The sequence below is a fragment of the Leuciscus leuciscus genome (genome assembly GCF_965113295.1).
Source record: "Leuciscus leuciscus genome assembly, chromosome: 4".
Lineage (NCBI taxonomy): Eukaryota > Metazoa > Chordata > Actinopteri > Cypriniformes > Leuciscidae > Leuciscus > Leuciscus leuciscus.
The window spans coordinates 7,100,354-7,118,808 of NC_138728.1; the positions used below are offsets into that span (position 1 = coordinate 7,100,354).

General features: G+C 37.0%; 4 protein-coding genes across 4 annotated transcripts; 2 read left to right on the forward strand and 2 right to left on the reverse strand.

Moving 5' to 3' along the window:
• Positions 1–1,314: 1,314 nt before the first annotated feature.
• On the reverse strand, positions 1,315–3,691 carry cdnf (cerebral dopamine neurotrophic factor). Its single transcript, XM_082167155.1, has 4 exons — positions 3,517–3,691; positions 2,840–2,967; positions 2,581–2,722; positions 1,315–1,779 (listed from the first exon to the last, which is right to left on the reverse strand). The coding sequence occupies exons 1-4, from the start codon at positions 3,602–3,604 to the stop codon at positions 1,589–1,591; spliced, it is 549 nt and encodes a 182-aa protein (XP_082023281.1). The 5' UTR covers positions 3,605–3,691; the 3' UTR covers positions 1,315–1,588.
• A 109-nt stretch (positions 3,692–3,800) lies between these two features.
• Positions 3,801–10,763, forward strand: hspa14 (heat shock protein 14). Its single transcript, XM_082167527.1, has 14 exons — positions 3,801–3,908; positions 4,086–4,166; positions 4,487–4,569; positions 4,734–4,782; positions 6,073–6,178; positions 6,255–6,345; positions 6,483–6,587; positions 6,670–6,831; positions 7,798–7,953; positions 8,045–8,147; positions 8,522–8,737; positions 8,827–8,976; positions 9,107–9,174; positions 9,776–10,763. The coding sequence occupies exons 1-14, from the start codon at positions 3,852–3,854 to the stop codon at positions 9,864–9,866; spliced, it is 1,518 nt and encodes a 505-aa protein (XP_082023653.1). The 5' UTR covers positions 3,801–3,851; the 3' UTR covers positions 9,867–10,763.
• A 687-nt stretch (positions 10,764–11,450) lies between these two features.
• Positions 11,451–16,137, reverse strand: dclre1c (DNA cross-link repair 1C, PSO2 homolog). Its single transcript, XM_082167526.1, has 14 exons — positions 15,889–16,137; positions 15,703–15,754; positions 14,868–14,952; positions 14,717–14,776; positions 14,580–14,635; positions 14,400–14,501; positions 14,251–14,323; positions 14,022–14,162; positions 13,845–13,946; positions 13,628–13,764; positions 12,801–12,855; positions 12,621–12,709; positions 12,441–12,538; positions 11,451–12,363 (listed from the first exon to the last, which is right to left on the reverse strand). The coding sequence occupies exons 1-14, from the start codon at positions 15,995–15,997 to the stop codon at positions 11,564–11,566; spliced, it is 1,959 nt and encodes a 652-aa protein (XP_082023652.1). The 5' UTR covers positions 15,998–16,137; the 3' UTR covers positions 11,451–11,563.
• A 236-nt stretch (positions 16,138–16,373) lies between these two features.
• Positions 16,374–18,297, forward strand: meig1 (meiosis/spermiogenesis associated 1). The gene is made up of 3 exons (XM_082167528.1): positions 16,374–16,520; positions 16,786–16,940; positions 18,006–18,297. Exons 2-3 carry the CDS (start codon positions 16,791–16,793, stop codon positions 18,132–18,134), a joined length of 279 nt encoding a protein of 92 aa, XP_082023654.1. The 5' UTR covers positions 16,374–16,520; positions 16,786–16,790; the 3' UTR covers positions 18,135–18,297.
• The last annotated feature ends 158 nt before the right edge of the window (positions 18,298–18,455 follow it).

Consider the following 18,455-nt stretch of genomic DNA (forward strand, 5'->3'; position numbering starts at 1 on the left):
GTGGGGAGAGAGGAGAAGAGAGAGAAAGAGCCCTGCCGATGGACTCGTGGCTGATTGGTTCTGTTTTATGACATAAAAAGTTTGTCAGCAAAATCCTGTAGCATCGGAAGCCGGGGATGAAAGGTTTCATGATCGCCATGGCAACACGGCAGATGTAAACATCAGCACAGTTAGGTGGGCGTGCGTCTTTTGTTCCGTGTGTGTATGGACAAAAAGTCACAACAATACGATCCTTACGAGAGGTCATACGCACGCTTGTATCTACAAATTTGATACAGACTGACACTGAATTGGATTAAGAAAGTCACACACACACACACACACACACACACACACACACACACACACACACACACACACACACACACACACACACACACACCTACGTTAATGTAACAAAAATCCAATGTCCAGGTCATATTTCACCCCAAAATAGAAAACAATTATATTTTGCATAAAACGTTCATTTTTCCCCCCCACAGATATTAAGCACAATTCTCCCCCTCAAATTGTCATTAATGTAATTATGATATGTCCAGATGTTTTTATGTCCTCATAATAATTTAGAATTTTGGCATACCAGAATAATTATTTAAAAGAGCTGCAAAAAAGCTAAAGGCAATTAAAAATAGGTCACTTTAAAAAACTTTAGTATAGGACATAAAAAAAACCTTTATATATATATATATATATATATATAAAAACATTGGTTAGTGTATTACCTAACATGAACTAGCCTTTGTTAATGTTAGTTAATAAAAATCCAGCTGTTCATTGTTTGTTTATGTTAGTTTACAATGTATTAACTAATGATTTTAATAATGTATTAGTATATTAAAAGTGAAATTAACGTTAACTAAGATTAATAAATGCGGTAGAAGTATTGTTAAATATTAGTTAACTAATGAAACCTTATTGTGAAGTGTTTTCATTAGATTGTATTATGCTAATTAGAACAAGGAAGGAAAATGTGCATAATATCACGACAATGCAGGTGTGGCGAGGAGGACGAGGTCGAGGGCTGTGGGAGGACAAGCTTCCACGGCCCTCGACCTCGTCCTGCTCGCCACAGCGGGAAAGAAAATAATGGTCCTAAAAATGCTTCATTTTCGTTATTCATGCAAAATATAGTTTCTTACTCCTTTATTTTGATTTTATGATTGAAATATCATCCAGACATGAGGCTTTTAGAGCGAGTACAAATTGGTCTTAGAGCCTTACACAAGCTCTCGTCTCTTCCAAATGAAATGGTTGGACAAAAAAAAAAAAAACAGCCAGTCTCTCTGCAAGTCTCCTCTTAATCACTGAAACTAATAAAGCTTAATGATTTATTCTGAGTATGCCGGAGAAAAATGCTTACAGTGGTACAGGAGAATGAGACACTGGGGAAGTGGCACATGGCTACTCATAACTAATATGAAAAGCATCATAAGTTAGGAGTCTCAGTGCAATATCATAAGTGTCCCAGAGCACAGCTGCACGTGCAGCCCCTCCCATCACTACTGTGTGTCCCCAGCATGAAGCTGCACGAGGAGGCCCTCTCATCAGAGCTCTGTCTCCCCCAGCACGGAGCTGCACGAGGAGGCCCTCAGAACTCTTCCGTGTGTGTTCTGTGCTGCGCTGTGCTGTGTTTGGGAGCCACCTCCTGGATGAGATCGATAAATTCACTCTTCTCCAGACAGGCTCTGCACTCCTCCCCCCACGAGGACAAGACTCTCTTCAGATCCAACACTCGCATTTTAGACAAAGCGTCCCTGCTCCAGTCAAGAACTGGACGCTCTGTTTCAGAAGAACAGGAAATATCCATTTTAAAACATTTGAGACTAATATTTCCAAAATATTCCAAACTCTAATGCAATTAAAGGGATAGTTCACCCAAAAATGAAAATTCTTTACTCACACGTTCATCTTCGTATCACAAATGAGGATCTTTTTGGTGAAATCTGAGAGCTTTCTGTCCCTCCGTTGACAGCTACGCAACTGACACTTGACTTTGACACTTTCAAAAGTTCATAAAGGAGATTGTAAAACTAATCCATATGAATTGAGTGGTTTAGTCCGAAGAGACTAAATCGCTTTATATGATGAACAGATTTAATTTAGGCTTTTATTCACAATTGATCAGTGTACATTAACTGAAGCTCAACCGAACCTGCTAGACGCACGACAACAAACCTCACTGGTTCTTTCTGAAGATCAAACATGCTGCGTAATACGAGAATTAACCTCATTAGTTGTTGCATATAAAGTGAAAATTCGTTGATGAATGTTTATATGTGAATAAAAGCCTAAATTCAATCTGTTCATCACTGAAAATTTGGACTGAACCACTCAATTGAGGGTGAGTAATTAATGTGAGTATTTACATTTTTTGGGTGAACTAACCATGAAAACAAAATTGACAATTATTTTTTATGGAACATTGCAGTATTTATTATAAATGATGTATCTGTGCACATAAATTTTTTTTTTTTTTTTTTTTTTTGTCAAAATAACATACATCACAATAGTGAAGAAAATACTATCGCAACTTCCATTTCATGCCGACTTTGAAGGATCTTATATGTGAGTGCACCCTACCATATCTGAGCTCGCAGATCTGGCCATCCCTGCGCTGAAGTTTTTGGCAGATTTTGTGGACAGGAACATGTGCACTGAGGGGGCGGCTCACCTCACCTGTCACTTTGGCTGCAGCATCACTGGAGGCTCCTAGGTAATAGCACTGAGGTGAAAAGGGAAAGAATTACATCATGCATTCAATATATTTCATACTCTAAACATATGAACCAGTAACCAAAGAAGCATAAAAGCCAAACTGTGCTTGTTTTTATGTTCTTACTAGTCGATTCTCTTTCCCAGTAGTCTCAGTGCATGCTCTGATCAGACCCTCCTCCACCAGCTCTGGGGACAGCTCCGTGTGTCTGATCACCAGTGAGTTATAAAGCCGCCCCAAAAACTCCTCACACACTGCAAAACAGATACACATATAAATATTAAACAGAGATTCATACTAGAGGGATAAATTCGTATGATATAACAGTTAGTTATAATTCTGCAGAACATAAGCAATGTTTTCTAGTTGTAAGTGGGTTGTATTATAACACACAAGAAAATCATTGCATCGGTTTTAATTTCCAATATGATCAATAAGTTATGCCAACATATGTTTTACATTGCTTTAACTCATCAAAATAAGTTTTTTTTAACTTTTTTTTGTTATATAAGATTCAACTCGTTTTTTTAAGTCGGTTTAATCATGTAATTTAAGTTAAAATGACAAACTTTTTTATAGAACTTTTAAATAACTTTAAATTGAAGGCATAGTGTTACAATAATAGGGGTTGTCAGTCAGTATGCAATCCAAACCAGGACTCACCTCTTAAATATTGACTTCCTGCAGTAAATATCTTATATTTACTATGTCAAAACACTCATGCACTTGTGAAAAATAACCCAGGTGGCTATTTTTAAACTCAGGGGTTCATGCGTATTGAAAGCCAAGCCAACCAACCTCACCTTCGCATTCTTCTGCAACAGTAACTGAGAATAAAACAACACATAAAAGCAAAAGTAACGGGGTTGCAAAGGAGCTGGATAAAGACATGACTCTGTGCGCTTAAAACGCGCCTGTGCGCACTTTTAAGTGAACTTCAATACCCAGCACACAACACCCACCGGCGCCGCTCTCAGCTGTTTCTAAATCAGGCGCTGCTCTCTTGACTTTCCTGTCGACGTCAGTTCAGAGGCGCTTTGATTGGCTAACATCGGCGCCCGTCATTTGGCTGCGCCCAAAAGTCAACCCCTCCTCATTTGCATATGAAAACCGGCTTCCGGTAGAATTCGTCGGAAGCATGGCTGCTATCGGGGTGCACTTTGGATACACATGTGCCTGTGTTGCGGTATTCAAGGTGAATTTGTTATGAGTGTACATCATTTTTTATTAGTTGAATAAGCGCAAATATGCCGACAATGAAATAAAATATCTAATAGTCCTGGTTAATAGTGCTGAATAGATGATGGTGTGACATGCAAACTATACCAGATTAAAAAAGGCATTATAATAGGTGTAATTGTTTTCATATTAGGATGGACGAGCAGATGTTGTGGCCAATGATGCAGGGGACAGAGTCACTCCAGCTGTGGTCGCATACAGAGACACTGAACAGGTAATTTACCAGGATTTCGGGGAATGGGGTCATAATCATTATACAGCTCTCTCATCAGCACCAAACACACACAGCCTGTAATACATGTCAGATTAAGAACTAACAGTGAAATAGAAACTTAAATGTATAACTGCAAAACATATCTCTAGTCTAGTGAATAGTATAACCAAATGCATTTTATTTGTATTGTGTGTATTGCATAGTGTGTTTCATGTTTGATTATGTTAGTGTACTTTTGGCTGCTATTACACTATAATTCCCTTATGGGATACATTTATAATCTAAAATAATGGTTTTGTCTCATTCATTTGATTTTCTAGATAGTGGGAATCGCCGCTAAGCAGGGCCGAATACGAAATGCCACCAATACGGTTGTCAAAGTGAAGCAGATCCTTGGCAGACGGTATTTATTTTCATATATACACAAACATGCAATAATGATGTAGACAATTCAGTGCATAACATTTATTATGAAAATATGATACCATCAAAGTAGCAATATCTTAAATAAAAAACATTTATATAAGTAATAATAATATAAATTCATTGGACTTGTGTATTTGACAGCTTTGATGACCCAGATGCTCTGGCTCACAAAGAAGAAAGCAAATGCATTGTAAGTACATGCTGTTCTTAAAGGGATAGTTCACCCTAAAATGAAATTTTAAGTCATCATTTACTCACCCTGGTGCTGTTCTAATGCCTTATGCCCCGTCTTTCTTTTTCAGACCACAAAAGAATAATAAAAAAAAAAATCGTCCATATAATGGAAGTGAATATCAACCAGCATCAAGCTTTTTAAAAAAAGACACAGAAGCATCACAGAATGGTTTCATGTGTCGTATATTCCAATTGTGTATGATAGGGTTTAGTGAAAAACAAACTGAACTGTAATGTACAGGGTGGGCCATTTATATGGATACACCGCAACAACATGGGAATGGCTGGTGACACCAAAGTCCCGTTTGTGGCACACCAGTACATGTGAGGGGGCAAACTCCTCAAGATGGGTGGTGACCATGACATATACTAATGTGCCACAAACAGGACCTCAATATCACCAACCACTCCCATGCCACCATGGTGTATCCATATAAATGGCCCACCCTGTATTATTTAAGGAAAATCCTGACCTTGGCCGTTGGTCTTCTGTGCACGATTGAGCGTTTGTGAGACTATTAGCACCGCGGTTCACTCTGGCTTGCCCAGAAAAGCACACAAGTTGTGAGAAATTCAAGATGAATAAAAACTTGACGTGTAATACAACTACTAGAAATCCCAAAAAAGTATCCATGTACTTTTTTCGCCGGGTTGAATATCTCCAGACTGGAAGGAACTCAGATAACAGATGAGACAGTTGACAGATGTGAACACGGTAACTTCTAGTTGCGACGAACACAACAGATATATTCACCTCAGAGAAGAAAAAACATGGATTGTATTTCATTTTGCACTTTTCTTGATTTCTTACAACTTGTGTTCTTTTTCTGCCACAGAAGATCAGGATTTTCATTAAATACATTCAATTTTAGTTTGTTTTTCATCAAACCCTATCATACACTCCCAGAACAGTTGGAATATACGTCACGTGTCACACTGGACCGTTCTGTGATACTTTTGCGTCTTTTTTTTAAAAGCTTGATGCTGGTCGCTATTCACTGCCATTATATGAACGAGCATGAACGTGACATTTTTTTTTAAAAATTCTCCTTTTGTGGTCTGAAAAAGAAAGACAGGCATACGGCATTAGAACAACACTAGGTTGAGTAAATGATGACTTGATTGTCATTTACGATCTATTTACTATCCCTTTAAATACTGACAGATGGGAAAAAACACAACAATAACCATAAAAACGGCACCATTTTCTCATGTAAGAGGTGTGCATTTTCTCACTCATTCCCAGGTTGTCAACAAGAATGATCTGCCCAGATATGAAATCGACTTGGGAGAGACAACCAAGTATGTGTCGCCTGAAGACGTAGCGAAATTGATCTTCCATAAAATGAAAGGTATTGTCTGAATGCTTCATTTTCTTTCATAGTCAGTATGTTTAATGTGAATCACTGATAACCATGTTCCCTGCAGAGACGGCTCAGTCAGCCTTGGGTTCGGATGTGAAAGATGCTGTCATAACTGTGCCTTTTGAGTTTGGAGAGATGCAGAAGAATGCACTAAGGTATGTAGTTGAAGTGTCTGTAAAACATCTTGCATCGCCAGACGAATGCTAATGAATTCAGATGATGTAACAAGGTTATCTAACTTGAGAAGCTGTGTCTGGGGAGAGGTTTTATAACAGTCGGTGCTGTGTTGTAGGCAAGCTGCAGAAAGTGCCGGGTTCGACGTGCTGAGGCTGATACACGAACCCTCTGCTGCCCTTCTAGCTTATGGCATCGGACAGGACTCATCGTTGGGAAAAAGGTACATAGTTTGTGTCGTCTGAGTTGAGCTGTTTCTTTGAGCTCCTCAGAAGACTCATTCTCCTTTCTCTTTTCAAACACAGTCATGTCCTGGTGTACAAACTCGGAGGCACGTCGCTCAGCGTCACCGTCCTGGAGGTGAACAGTGGGATGTACAAGGTCCTCGCGACACAGACCGATCACAGGACGGGAGGAGAGAGCTTCACACATGAGCTCGCACAGCACCTCGCCGCCGAGTTCAAAAAGTCAGTTGAAGTCCAGTGCTTCACATCTGTTATCTTGTGATTGTTCTTATAATGGAAGTGGTTTTGTTTTGAAGACACTGCACTGGGTACGGTTGCCAAGCAACTTCATAACTTCTTACATTGGCTATTTTACACTTTGAAGTGGCTCATCTAGTCATATTGTATTACTTAGTATTTGTAAAAAAAAAAAAATTCTACAGTGTTTTTTAGTACTGGTGCCAAACTTCTTATTTATGAATCTGCTATTATAATTTTTTTAAATTTTTTATCAGATGCAATGTAAAATTGTAAAGTTTAATTAAAAAGTTTAAATTATTTATTATCAGAAAATAGACGGTAAATATGAAAGAAATATTTAATATTATAATATAACTGTATATTTTATTAAATATTTATTTCATATTTACGGTTCAAAACTTTGGGGTTGGTAAGATATTTAAAAATGTTTTTGAAAAAAAGGATTTGATCAAAAGTGCAGTAAAAACAGTAATATTGTAAAATATATTACAATTTAAAATAACAATTTTCTATTTGAATAGATTTTAAAATGTAAATTATTCCTGTGGTCAAAGCTAATTTTTCAGCATCATTACTCCAGTCCTCAGTGTCACATGATCCTTCAGAAATCATTATAATATACTGACTTGCTGCTTAAGAAACATGTCTCATATTTTTGTGGAAACCATGAGACGTTTTTTCAGGATTCTTTGATGAATAGAAAGTCAAAAGAACAGCATTTATTTGAAATAGAAATCTTTTGTAACATTATAATTGTCTTAACTATCACTTTTAATCAATTAAATGCATCCTTGCTGAATAAAAATATTAATTTATTTCGAAAAGAAAAAAAATCTTACTGACCTCAAAATTCATTGGTAGTGTATAATATTTTTAAACATTATTTGATTTGATTTGATTTGATTACATGCATGTCAATCTTATTTTGTTTGTCATGTGTGTCTCCAGGACTTTTAAACAGGATGTGACCGGAAACCCCAGGGCGATGCTGAAGCTCATGAATGGTGCCGATATGGCCAAGCACACACTCTCCACCCTGAGTAGTGCCAACTGCTTTGTGGACTCGCTCTATGACGGCATGGATTTTGAGTGTAATGTGTCCAGGTGAGCTGAAGTTATTGTGCAATCAAATCAGTATTACAAAGAAAAATGGTACCTGTTGCATCTCTGCATTTCATATATGCTTCTGTCCTAGAGCCCGTTTTGAGCTGATATGCTCCAGCCTCTTTACTAAGAGCATTCAGCCAATTAAAAGTCTCCTCGAGCAAGTAAACCTGTCCACCTCTGATGTCAACAAGGTAAAACTACTTTTTTAAAGAGGTCATATTATGCTCTTTTACAAAGTCTTGATTTTGTTTTTGGGAACTGCTAGAATAGGTTTTCATGCTTGAATGTGATGGAGAATAACTCCCTTGGGAGGGACTTTGTGCTTTGGAACTTAGCAGACCTTTTTCATGCTCAATACACACTAAAGAAAGCTGAACATGTAAAAAAATGACCAGTAGAGAGAGCTGTAGATTTTAATCCATATTTCATGCATGAAAAAAATTATTTTGTCAGTTTAGAGGCAATTAATACAAAATTCCCTGTCCAACTAGTAGATTATTTTGGTGTTTTACATAGTGAGAATGGAGTATAAATACAGCTTAAACAAGTTTGCTTTCTTTCTAAGGTGGTTTTATGCGGAGGATCAGCTCGTATCCCGAAGTTGCAACAGATGATCAGGGATTTGTTCCCAGACGTGGAGCTACTGAACTCCATTCCCCCGGACGAGGTGATTCCGGTCGGTGCTGCCATGCAGGCTGGCATCCTGGTGGGAAAAGACAGCCTGGCACTCGGAGAAGATTCCATCACTGTGGATTGCTGTGCCAGCGACATCACGGTTAAGGTGGGGGAACTTCAAACGATTAATAGTGCAGATTCGTTTTATGGTGTTTTAGCACAGAATGGCATATTGATTGTGTCTCGGTCTTTCAGGAAGTGGATGACTCCGGAGCGGAGGTTTTCACAGTTTTGTTTCCATCTGGCACACCTCTCCCTGCCCGCTGTCAGCACACGCTGCAGGGTCCTGGCAGTCTGTCGTCCGTGTGTCTGGAGCTGTACCAGGCACAGCAACCAATCGCACAGGTTGGCTCGCCTTTTAACAGACATTTCAGTACAAACCTAAAATTACCATAAATGAGATATTCAGCTTGTATTGTGCACTAAAACTGTTGGGCTTATTAACTTTAAGTGTGACACTGGTTTATTTTTCTAGATTGTACTTCGAGACCTGGAACCTAAAGAGGAGCTGCATGACTTTGTCACAGTACTGACAATGAAGAGGTAATGTGATAGATTAATACTTTCATTAATACTGGATGAATTGAGAATCACAATTTTTAATTGTTTAAAATCGAGATGAAACAGACAACTAAACAAAATAACATGCAATTTATTAGAGGTTCTGACAAAATATTAATTTCTGCAGTCTATTTAAAAATATTTAATTGATTTTAATTATATTTTAAAAAAAAAACGTCTGAATGAATGATTCAATGACTCGCTCGTAAAGACTGGATGAATCAGCGTTTTTGAACGAATCTCTTGAATGATTCAATGACACTCTCTTGTTGCCACCTACTGGTGTAATGATGTAATTAATTAATGAAGTGTTTACTCTATTTTGATCGCTTCCGTAGACGTGTTTATATCCGAACTATAAACTTTTATCCCAACACTTCGGTGATAATTTGAATTATCGTAACAGAAATATATAAAGAGATATACAGAGATATAATTGTGTGGTTGAAAAGAGTAAAGACTGCGATCTTTTAAAAGAGTAATCTATATATTTTCCAGCTTGTGTGTGTACTATAAGTTCAATAATATCACCCTGTCCTACTCAACTACTCAACTCTTTTCCTGATGTGTGTTTATTTTTCAGAGACGGTTCACTGCACGTGACGTGCACAGAGTTGGGAAGCGGCAGATCCGAGGCCATTACCATAGAAACAGCTGCTGCTGCAGCGTCTTAACCTTCAATCACGCTGGCAACATAATTCCATACAGTGACCTAAACACCTGCATCTCATGCTGTTTGAGGTTTTCCATTGCTCTAGATTCCTCTAGAGATTAACCGAACAAGAACTTGAACATTGTTTGCTTCAGTTCAAGGAATAGCTCACCCATAAAGGAAAATGCAAGTAGAATTGTTCTGCAGCTTTTGGTTTACAACAACCATTCATAGTGTCAGAAGGATGGACCAGGAAGTAATTTGTCCTTTTCGGGTTTGGAATATTGAGGGTAAGTAAATAATGACAGAATTTTCTTGTATGGGTGAGCTATCCTTTTTAAATTAATATCCAGTTTTTTTTTTTTACCTGCAGTCATTTTGTTCATTCCTGTTGTCTGACCAGCAGGTTTACTGTAGTTGTTCTTACCATGTGCCTTTATGTACCAGCATCACACCATTTGATTAGTCATGAGTTTATGTGATTGGTGGATTTAAGGAAGACTGTGGAGTTTGCTGATACCATTTAAAGCGTGCACAACCTCATCAGACTGAAGAATTTCCCGTTGTAGACTGAGAAGCAGGTGGTGTTGTACAGGGAAGAGATGTCTTTGTGTGGCTCACTGATGCTAATCTGGTGCAGTCACAGCGAGCAGGTGCAGAGTTATCGTTTAAAAAGCTGTCATCTGTAACTAGTATGCAATAAAGATCACTGAACGCAATAAACCCGGAGTTTATTTTCAGTACAGATACTTGCTACATTCATGTCAAGTTGGAATATTTGCAGTTACATGATTTAAGATTTTAAAAACCAACCAAAAACATTGTATGGGTCAAAATTATCGATTTTTCCAAAAATCATCAGGATATTAAGTAAAGATCATGTTAAGATATTTTGTACATTTCCCACCTTAAATATATATATTTTTTAAATTTGTGAGTGGATGCAGCACAATCGTGAACATAAATGCACAACTTTAAAGGTGATTTTCTCAATATTTAGATTTTTCTGTACCCTCAGATTCCAGATTTTCTAATAGTTGTATCTAGGCCAAATATTGTCATATCCTAACAAACCATACATCAATGGAAAGATTATGTATTCAGCTTTCAGATGATGTATACATCTCAATAAAAAATAAAAAATAAACCATAAGACTGCTTTTGTGGTCCAAGGTCACATATTTCTGTTTGAGCTTTTTTAATATAACCAGTTACCGAGTGTGCTTTTATTTTTACACTCATTTAGCACTTCGCAAGTTTTAATTTTATGAAATCTTTGAGTTGCCATCTTATAATTACGACACAATGTGAACGTTATTTTAGTATTTATATAATATTATTTTAATTTTGCCTCTTAATTTTAACTTTTAATTTTAATATTTTTGATGTGTGCTTTTGTAGCATTTAATTTTAGTTCGTTTTTAATATTTCTATTTACCTTTAATTTGCATTTTATTTCATTTTTGGTTTAATTCAATTTAGTACTTCAACTTGATTTCAATTAATTGGCAAGGCATTTCTATTTGTTTTGTTTTAAGTTTTATTTTTTCACCTTCACGTTTTTTTAATGATTTCTAAACTAGAACAACAGAAAACATTGTACGCATTTGCTTGAGGAATTTAATTAAAGTATTCAGTATTTATAAAGGTACAAAACTGCATGAGGTAAGCTGTCGTACAACGAAGCAAAAAATAATACATGAATAAACAAACATGAAATTAAAAAATTTGCCTTATGACCACTTCCTCCCCTGCTGCCAACTTCCTGTACAGGTCCTTCAGGTCTTCTGGATGTGGAGCTTTTGAACCTGGTGTCGGTGGAAGCTCAAAATCTGACGACACCTGAGAGTCTGATTTCGGCTCCACGGCTTCTTCCGTCTTCTGTTCAGTGTCAATCCCACCTCGGTTGCACTGCTCACTAATAACGGCTTTACTTTCATCCACTTGGACGAGAACGGTGTCCACTTGACTGAGGCTCTCCATTCCTGCGTCTGATATATGAGTGGACTGAGAGGAAGTCATGTGAACGGAGCTCTTGTCGTCCTCATCTTCATCCTGAAACAGCTCAGGCGATTGGGACGCTGTGTTTTCGGTGGCTGTGTTGTGGCTGTTCTGACTGTTATCCAACTCGCTCTCGTCCGTCAACACCGGTTCTGCCTTGAAGAACTTTTCCCAACAAGGCTGAGCAGCTTTGGATCGGGACGAGTCCAAACGAGTCAGTTTTGAGCATGGCATTTCTGTGCAAGATGGAGGAGGAGGGTGAGGTACAGGAGATTGCTCAGGATCATCTTCATCGTCGTCATCATCATCATTTGATTCAGTGCAGTCCATGTAATTGGACGAGTGTGCGGAGGGACAGGGCTGTATGAGGGAGTACATTTGGTCTGTATCATGAGAATCTTTATTAGGACTACGTGGTTGCGCACTATTGGCAATCTTGGTCAGATCAACCACTCTCATCTTCCGCCACCTCGGAGCCGTGGAAACATCATCAAACAAGTCGTCATTACTGTCTGAGCCTTGGCAGAAAGAAATTGATAAGCAACAGTAACCGTTTTAATGATGAATAATATGTTTTATAATGAACTGTTTCTACCTTCTGATGTGCATCTCTTTCTGGTTCCTTTAAGGGTTCCAAGCGGTTTGTAGACAATCTCTTCCCTTTCGTTGTGTTTTCTACACAATGGCTTCAACCTGAATTTAAAAAGATCATTTTATAGTAAGTATCTTATGACAACATGGTAAAAAAAAAAAAAAAAGAAGGATCAGTCCTTACAGATCTGTGACGTCCTCCAGTGTCTTGCCCAATGGAATGACATTAGGGTAGATGTTAACAGGACCAATGTAGGATAGAAAGTCCTTAACCTAGTCAAAGGAAATAGAAACGGGTTTATGATATCCTAACTCTATGTATGCTGTCATGTATGAAAAATATTTTAAGTGGGATTTCTCTTACTTCTAAGTAAGAGGAATGAAAAGAAAAGCATGCTCTGTAGGAACTGCTCCCCATCCTAAAAAGAGAGATGGTCAATAAATAAATGTAATATATATATATATATATATATATATATATATATATATATATATATGAACACAATGTCATTTTTAATATATATATAGAATTTAAAAATAAATCAAATATATAATTTGATAATATAAAAGTATAAAAATGTATATATTTATTGCATGTCTATATATATATATATATATATCTCAATCTATATTTTATATATATATATTAAAAAGTTCTTATCCATTTTTCATACAGTACATTATAACGTAATGCTAAATTCACTTCTAACAAAATATTTACAAGATATTTTAGTTTTTAGTGTTTTATTTAGATGGTATACAATTTAAGTGTACGTTTACACAACAATGATGCACAGTATGTCAAAACGATCCTGTTCACACGGATCCGCAAAAACAACTACAAAGCTGTATTCTGCTGCCAGGCCAGTAGATGGCGATGTCAGAAAGAAACACTACCCGCCTATAGACTGAACACGTAATACGCATGCACATGATGTCACTGTTTTCACAAATATGCGTGTTTGTAGTTTAAATGGAGACAATAGAGATATCGTTAAACCCGTTTTCAAAAGTTTACGTTTTCAAGCCTCCAAAATGTCGTTGTGGTGTAAATGAACGGCTAAAGCGCATAAAGTTTTCAATTCTTTTTGCTGAAAAAGGTGTCATGTAAAAAAAAAAAAAAAAAACTGGCCATAACATGAAAATAATGATCTGCACCCAGAATTTGTATATTGGTGCATCATGACTCACTTGACAATGACAGAGGTCTTTCTGGTCCGTTCTCCAAACCATATTGTTGAGGGTTTGATGCTGATGATGTTCAGAGGAACGCCATCTTGAGCCGTGGTGCCGCACGGTAACCTGTTCGCCCTGAAGAACTCCTCATCCTGAGGAAAAAGCCACAGACGTGATCTCCGTTTACAACAGGACGTATAAGACGATATCATTATGCAAAGGATGAGCCTACCTTGGGGTGCCTACAAGCGTGGATCTGCGTTGCCCGGTTGGTGGTCACGTGACACAGAATTTCAGGCATTTTTTTGAACATATCCAAGCTGTTCACATGTATCTGTAGTAGAGAAACTGTTAATGTTTGCAAAACTAGGCAGAAAGAATTACCGTAATTAAAAAGAAAATCATTGACCTGTGAGCTGAACTCTTGTCCCAAGTTGGTAAAGAGGTACTCGTAACCATACGCTGCCTTACAGTTTAACCAAACCACATGGTACGGACTCTGACAGATCCAGTCCTGGATCAGCTGTCTTATCCCTGTTAAACAAGCCTCCTAAAACAGTGGGAAAACAGTTATGGAAAAGAAAGATACAACCGCCTCAAGTCTGTTTGATATAATCCAGGTAAGTGTAAATGCTTACCCTGCTAGGGATCTGATGGTACTTGGGATCAAAGAATGTGGTATCGATATACACACTCTTAATGTCTTTTACCCTGCAACACAAACATTTGAACTGTATTATTATCTACAAAATGTGTTGTATTTAGATATCTGATTATATCTGAATACCTGTCTCCAGAGTGCAAGCACTCCATTCTTGCAGCGTCTCCGACAGCCAGTCTGAAGTCCCCCGTGTAGAGCACTGTACCCTGAGCACCCTCAAACAGAAACCTGTGTTGAGAGTTTCAAGCCATGATTTCATCAAAATGGATTCTATTTACATTCTTAATTCATGTTCCGGTTGCTTACATGACCGATCCTGGACAGTGTCCCGCTGTGAGCAGAGTTACAACAACATCCTCTGACTGAAGAGAAAAAAATCAATACAAATTCAGATCAACTCAAAAACACTAAACAAAAGAGTAAACTAGGAGCTAAACGCTCACCTCTCCAGTGGTTTCATCTATCAGAGATACGTGCGTCGGACTGTCCAGCTCCAGGGGCACCTAGTTTGTGATGGAGATGTTCTCGTATCAGGATGTTTAACGGTTAGCAGAACGATTTATGGAAATTTGCATGGCTGAAATGAATACTTACAATGTGATCTTCCCAGAATGCATATTTTGGGTTACTAAGCAGGAGCTCCTTTGTGACAAATGAGCAGTACAGCTTCACTGTTAAACTAACAAAGACAATAAGTGTGTCAATGTCTTGTCAAATATATACAGTGGTGATAAGAGTACCCGGAAAACTCAGTCAAATTACAAAGTAGCCAAAAAAGATACTTAAGTACAGTAACTAATTACATTTACTCAAATATTTTACAACACTGCATGAATATATATAATTTACATAAATTAAAACACTAAAAACTGTTTTTGCTAGAGTGAATTTGGCATCACATTGTTATATTGTACAGTATGAAAAATGAATGTTCATTTTTAGTTACTATTAAATAAATTGGTTTTTAAAGATAGTTTAAACGTTAGATAACGGCAAAGTACATTTCAATGTAAAGGCAGAATAAACAAACTTACATTTTGTACATAAAAATAAAAAATACATAAATATGACAATATTTATATACCAAGACAATGTTCGTAGACATATAGTATAATACTGCGACATCATAGTATGTAAACTGAGAAAAAGCTTGTTTATAAAAAATAGAAAAAGTATATAAAAAATAAATTGAACTGACACACACACGAACACTTTATATATATATATATATATATATATATATATATATATATATATATGTGTGTGTGTGTGTGTGTGTGTTAGTTTATAAATTAGTTTATAAGCAATACTTATAAAAATTGTATGTAAAGTTTACGTAAACTTTTATAAACTATGACGTTTATCAACAAATGTTTAATAAGAAAAGGACATGACTTGGTCACATTGGAATAAAACAACCATCACTCACCTAAACTTCAGTTTTCTCTTCATCAAAGGTCCTTTCAACCCTTTCATATGATCTGTTAAACATAAACATCAACAGATATGTCAGAACAGTGATCATAATCATAGCAAACCAATTTAGCCATCCATGCTGCCTGAAGAAGTGCATAAGCAGGTTCTGATGCGATGTCCATAATATACACATATGCACCTTTATGGCAGTGAGAGAGGAAATAAGCTCTGGCGTGCAAATTCTCCCTGTCAAATCGGTCCAGGGAGAGGGTGGGATATTCCTTCATGCGTCCAGCAAACGAGCTCATGCTGACTGCGCTGAGTTTGAGCTGATGAAGAACTCAAAATCCCCCCGAGACCTCAGGACATCACTGGCCAAACTCTCTCTGGGCTCGAGTCGCAGACAGCACCCCTGTTCCCTGCATCTGTCTTTCCTCCTCCTGGCATCGCTTTGGTATGAAACCACGTGAGTCGGAAACAAACATCGGTAACCTGATAGTGTAAATTGTACAGCGACATCTAATGGACTAAAATTAAATCCTTAAAACAATACAAAAAGCCACAGCAATCGGTTTACTCTAAAACAATACTCTGAGACAAAAATGTGAATAAAGTTTTACAAATAATTGTGCATAGCCAAGAAAAGTTTTGTCAGTTTCTTCTAGGGCATTCCGGGGATAGGTTTGATTGGCCAACCAAATTGTGGAATTCCGGGAATGTTTTCTCTTGGCCATTTTACCCTCATGCTAAGTTGCTAGGAAACAATGATGCGCAACATCGCTCAAGCAAACGAACACGTTGACAATTCATCATTTTATCACGCACGTCAATGTAAGTTTGTATTTAAAACATTTTTAATAATAAACAACAACCAGTTTACCAATTAAAATCGGAGTTCAATGCATCTTCTGAGTAAATTAGACTAGATGCTGTCATATGTTTGTAACTCCAGCATTAATTATTCGGTGAATGAGCGTATTGTTGTTGAACACGTGACACGGTGTTATGACTTGTTGATTATGTCAAATAGAATCTGTGGTCAAACTGGATTTATTCAAAGTAGAATAGTGAGTGATGTCTTTGTTATCATACACAGAAATCATGTCCTGCCCAGTTTTACTGGATAATAAGGCCAAGCCCAAGTCCATGAGCCGCGCGAAGCAGTGGACAGGTGAGGTGGAGAACCTGTACCGCTTCCAGCAGGCCGGATACCGGGACGAGCTCGAGTACCGGCAGATACAACAAGCCGAGGTACTGACATCTTTCTGCTAGCACTAAGAAGAACTTTTATTACATTATTACCATTTTAATAAGCACATTATTACTTATTATATAATGTTTACACAATCGTTATAATATACATGCAAAGGCAAAGCGAGAAATGACATTATATTTCATTATATACATTATATTATCAAAATATTCTGATGGTTTAATCAAACTTTTAGGGTCAGTAAAAACAAATATCCCCTCCTGACATCACACACACATATATGTGTTAATGCTGTTGAATCGATTAATTGCATCTAGCCTTACCATGCAAGTTTGTAAATATATATTTACACACTTTTATGTGATTAAACCATCAAAATATTTTATATATTTTTTATACATGTAATATGGGGGGAAAGCAAATCATTTAACTTGGTTAAGGTATTTATATATAAATATATATAATATTTATATATTATAAATTTAAATATATAAAGCCCCCCCCCCCATCGGTTTACATTTCCAAACATTCTTTTTGCCATTAATTGTAATAATTCAGTGAGATTTCTGTATGCACCAGGAGTCTGACAACAGCCAGGATGATCTGATCTCACCATCCTCTGTGATTACATGAATAAACAGAAAAAACTGAGACAGACTAAATCCAGAAGAACTGCGGGAACGTCTCCAAGATGCTTGAAGAAACCTACTGTGAAAAGTACTGGCACTTGTGTTAAAATGCTGTAAAGTGAGAATGATTTCAAAAATAAAATTACAAATTGAATTTATTTATGATTTAACTTCTATTAACTAATTCAAATCAATATATGGTGTAACGACCCTTTGCGTTTAAAACGGCTTTTGTCCAGGTACACTTGCGCATCGTTTTTCAGGTAGCTTTGCAGGAAGGTTTCTTCAAGCATCTTGGAGACGTTCCCGCAGTTCTTGGGGGGGGGGGCACAGTACTGTATATTAAAGTTGGTATGTTTTATCAATGAAAGTGTTTATGCTTAGTCTGTTCATTTCTTAGTTAAGTACTTAATTGTAACTTACTGGCGTCACAGTCCTGATTTCCTGCTGAATATTGTTGTGTTGTCCTTTCAGATTGACCGTTGGCCCGACAGTGGGTTTGTGAAGAAGCTTCAGCGTCGAGATAATACATTCTATTATTACAACAAAAAGCGGGAGTGTGAAGACCGAGAGGTCCATAAAGTGAAGGTGTATGCGTACTGACCCGACCCCATCAGCGCTTATGCCATTTTCATTTTTTTTTTTTTTTTTTTAAATACTCTCTTTTGAAAACTCATGGTCAGAGATGTCTTGCTGTTTTCTTAATGTAAGTTTCTGAATAAAAAAAAAAATGATCTAAATAAACATTTTACATGTAAACAAACAATAGCTAGAGTTTCACCTGTTTACTAAATGCTCTAAAGCATTTACAAATGTACATTTATATAAATTTAAAGGGATAGTTCACCCAAAACCTGTATTAATTTCTTTCTTCGGCTGAACACAAAAGAATACAGTATAATTTGAAGAATTAACTTCTATAGT

Excerpts from the sequence above, each read along its gene's own strand:
- cdnf (XM_082167155.1), bottom strand. The coding sequence starts at position 3,604 with ATGTCTTTATCCAGCTCCTTTGCAACCCCGTTACTTTTGCTTTTATGT. Across the intron at positions 2,968-3,516 it reads TGTTGCAGAAGAATGCGAAG|TGTGTGAGGAGTTTTTGGGG; the intron begins GTGAGGTTGGTT and ends TCTGTTTTGCAG. Across the intron at positions 2,723-2,839 it reads CTGGGAAAGAGAATCGACTA|TGCTATTACCTAGGAGCCTC; the intron begins GTAAGAACATAA and ends TTTTCACCTCAG.
- hspa14 (XM_082167527.1), top strand. The coding sequence starts at position 3,852 with ATGGCTGCTATCGGGGTGCACTTTGGATACACATGTGCCTGTGTTGCG. Across the intron at positions 8,148-8,521 it reads CCACCTCTGATGTCAACAAG|GTGGTTTTATGCGGAGGATC; the intron begins GTAAAACTACTT and ends TTTCTTTCTAAG. Across the intron at positions 8,738-8,826 it reads CCAGCGACATCACGGTTAAG|GAAGTGGATGACTCCGGAGC; the intron begins GTGGGGGAACTT and ends TCGGTCTTTCAG.
- dclre1c (XM_082167526.1), bottom strand. The coding sequence starts at position 15,997 with ATGAGCTCGTTTGCTGGACGCATGAAGGAATATCCCACCCTCTCCCTG. Across the intron at positions 14,777-14,867 it reads CATTCTGGGAAGATCACATT|GTGCCCCTGGAGCTGGACAG; the intron begins GTAAGTATTCAT and ends ATCACAAACTAG. Across the intron at positions 12,539-12,620 it reads CTGGAGGACGTCACAGATCT|GTTGAAGCCATTGTGTAGAA; the intron begins GTAAGGACTGAT and ends TTTTAAATTCAG.
- meig1 (XM_082167528.1), top strand. The coding sequence starts at position 16,791 with ATGTCCTGCCCAGTTTTACTGGATAATAAGGCCAAGCCCAAGTCCATG. Across the intron at positions 16,941-18,005 it reads GGCAGATACAACAAGCCGAG|ATTGACCGTTGGCCCGACAG; the intron begins GTACTGACATCT and ends TTGTCCTTTCAG.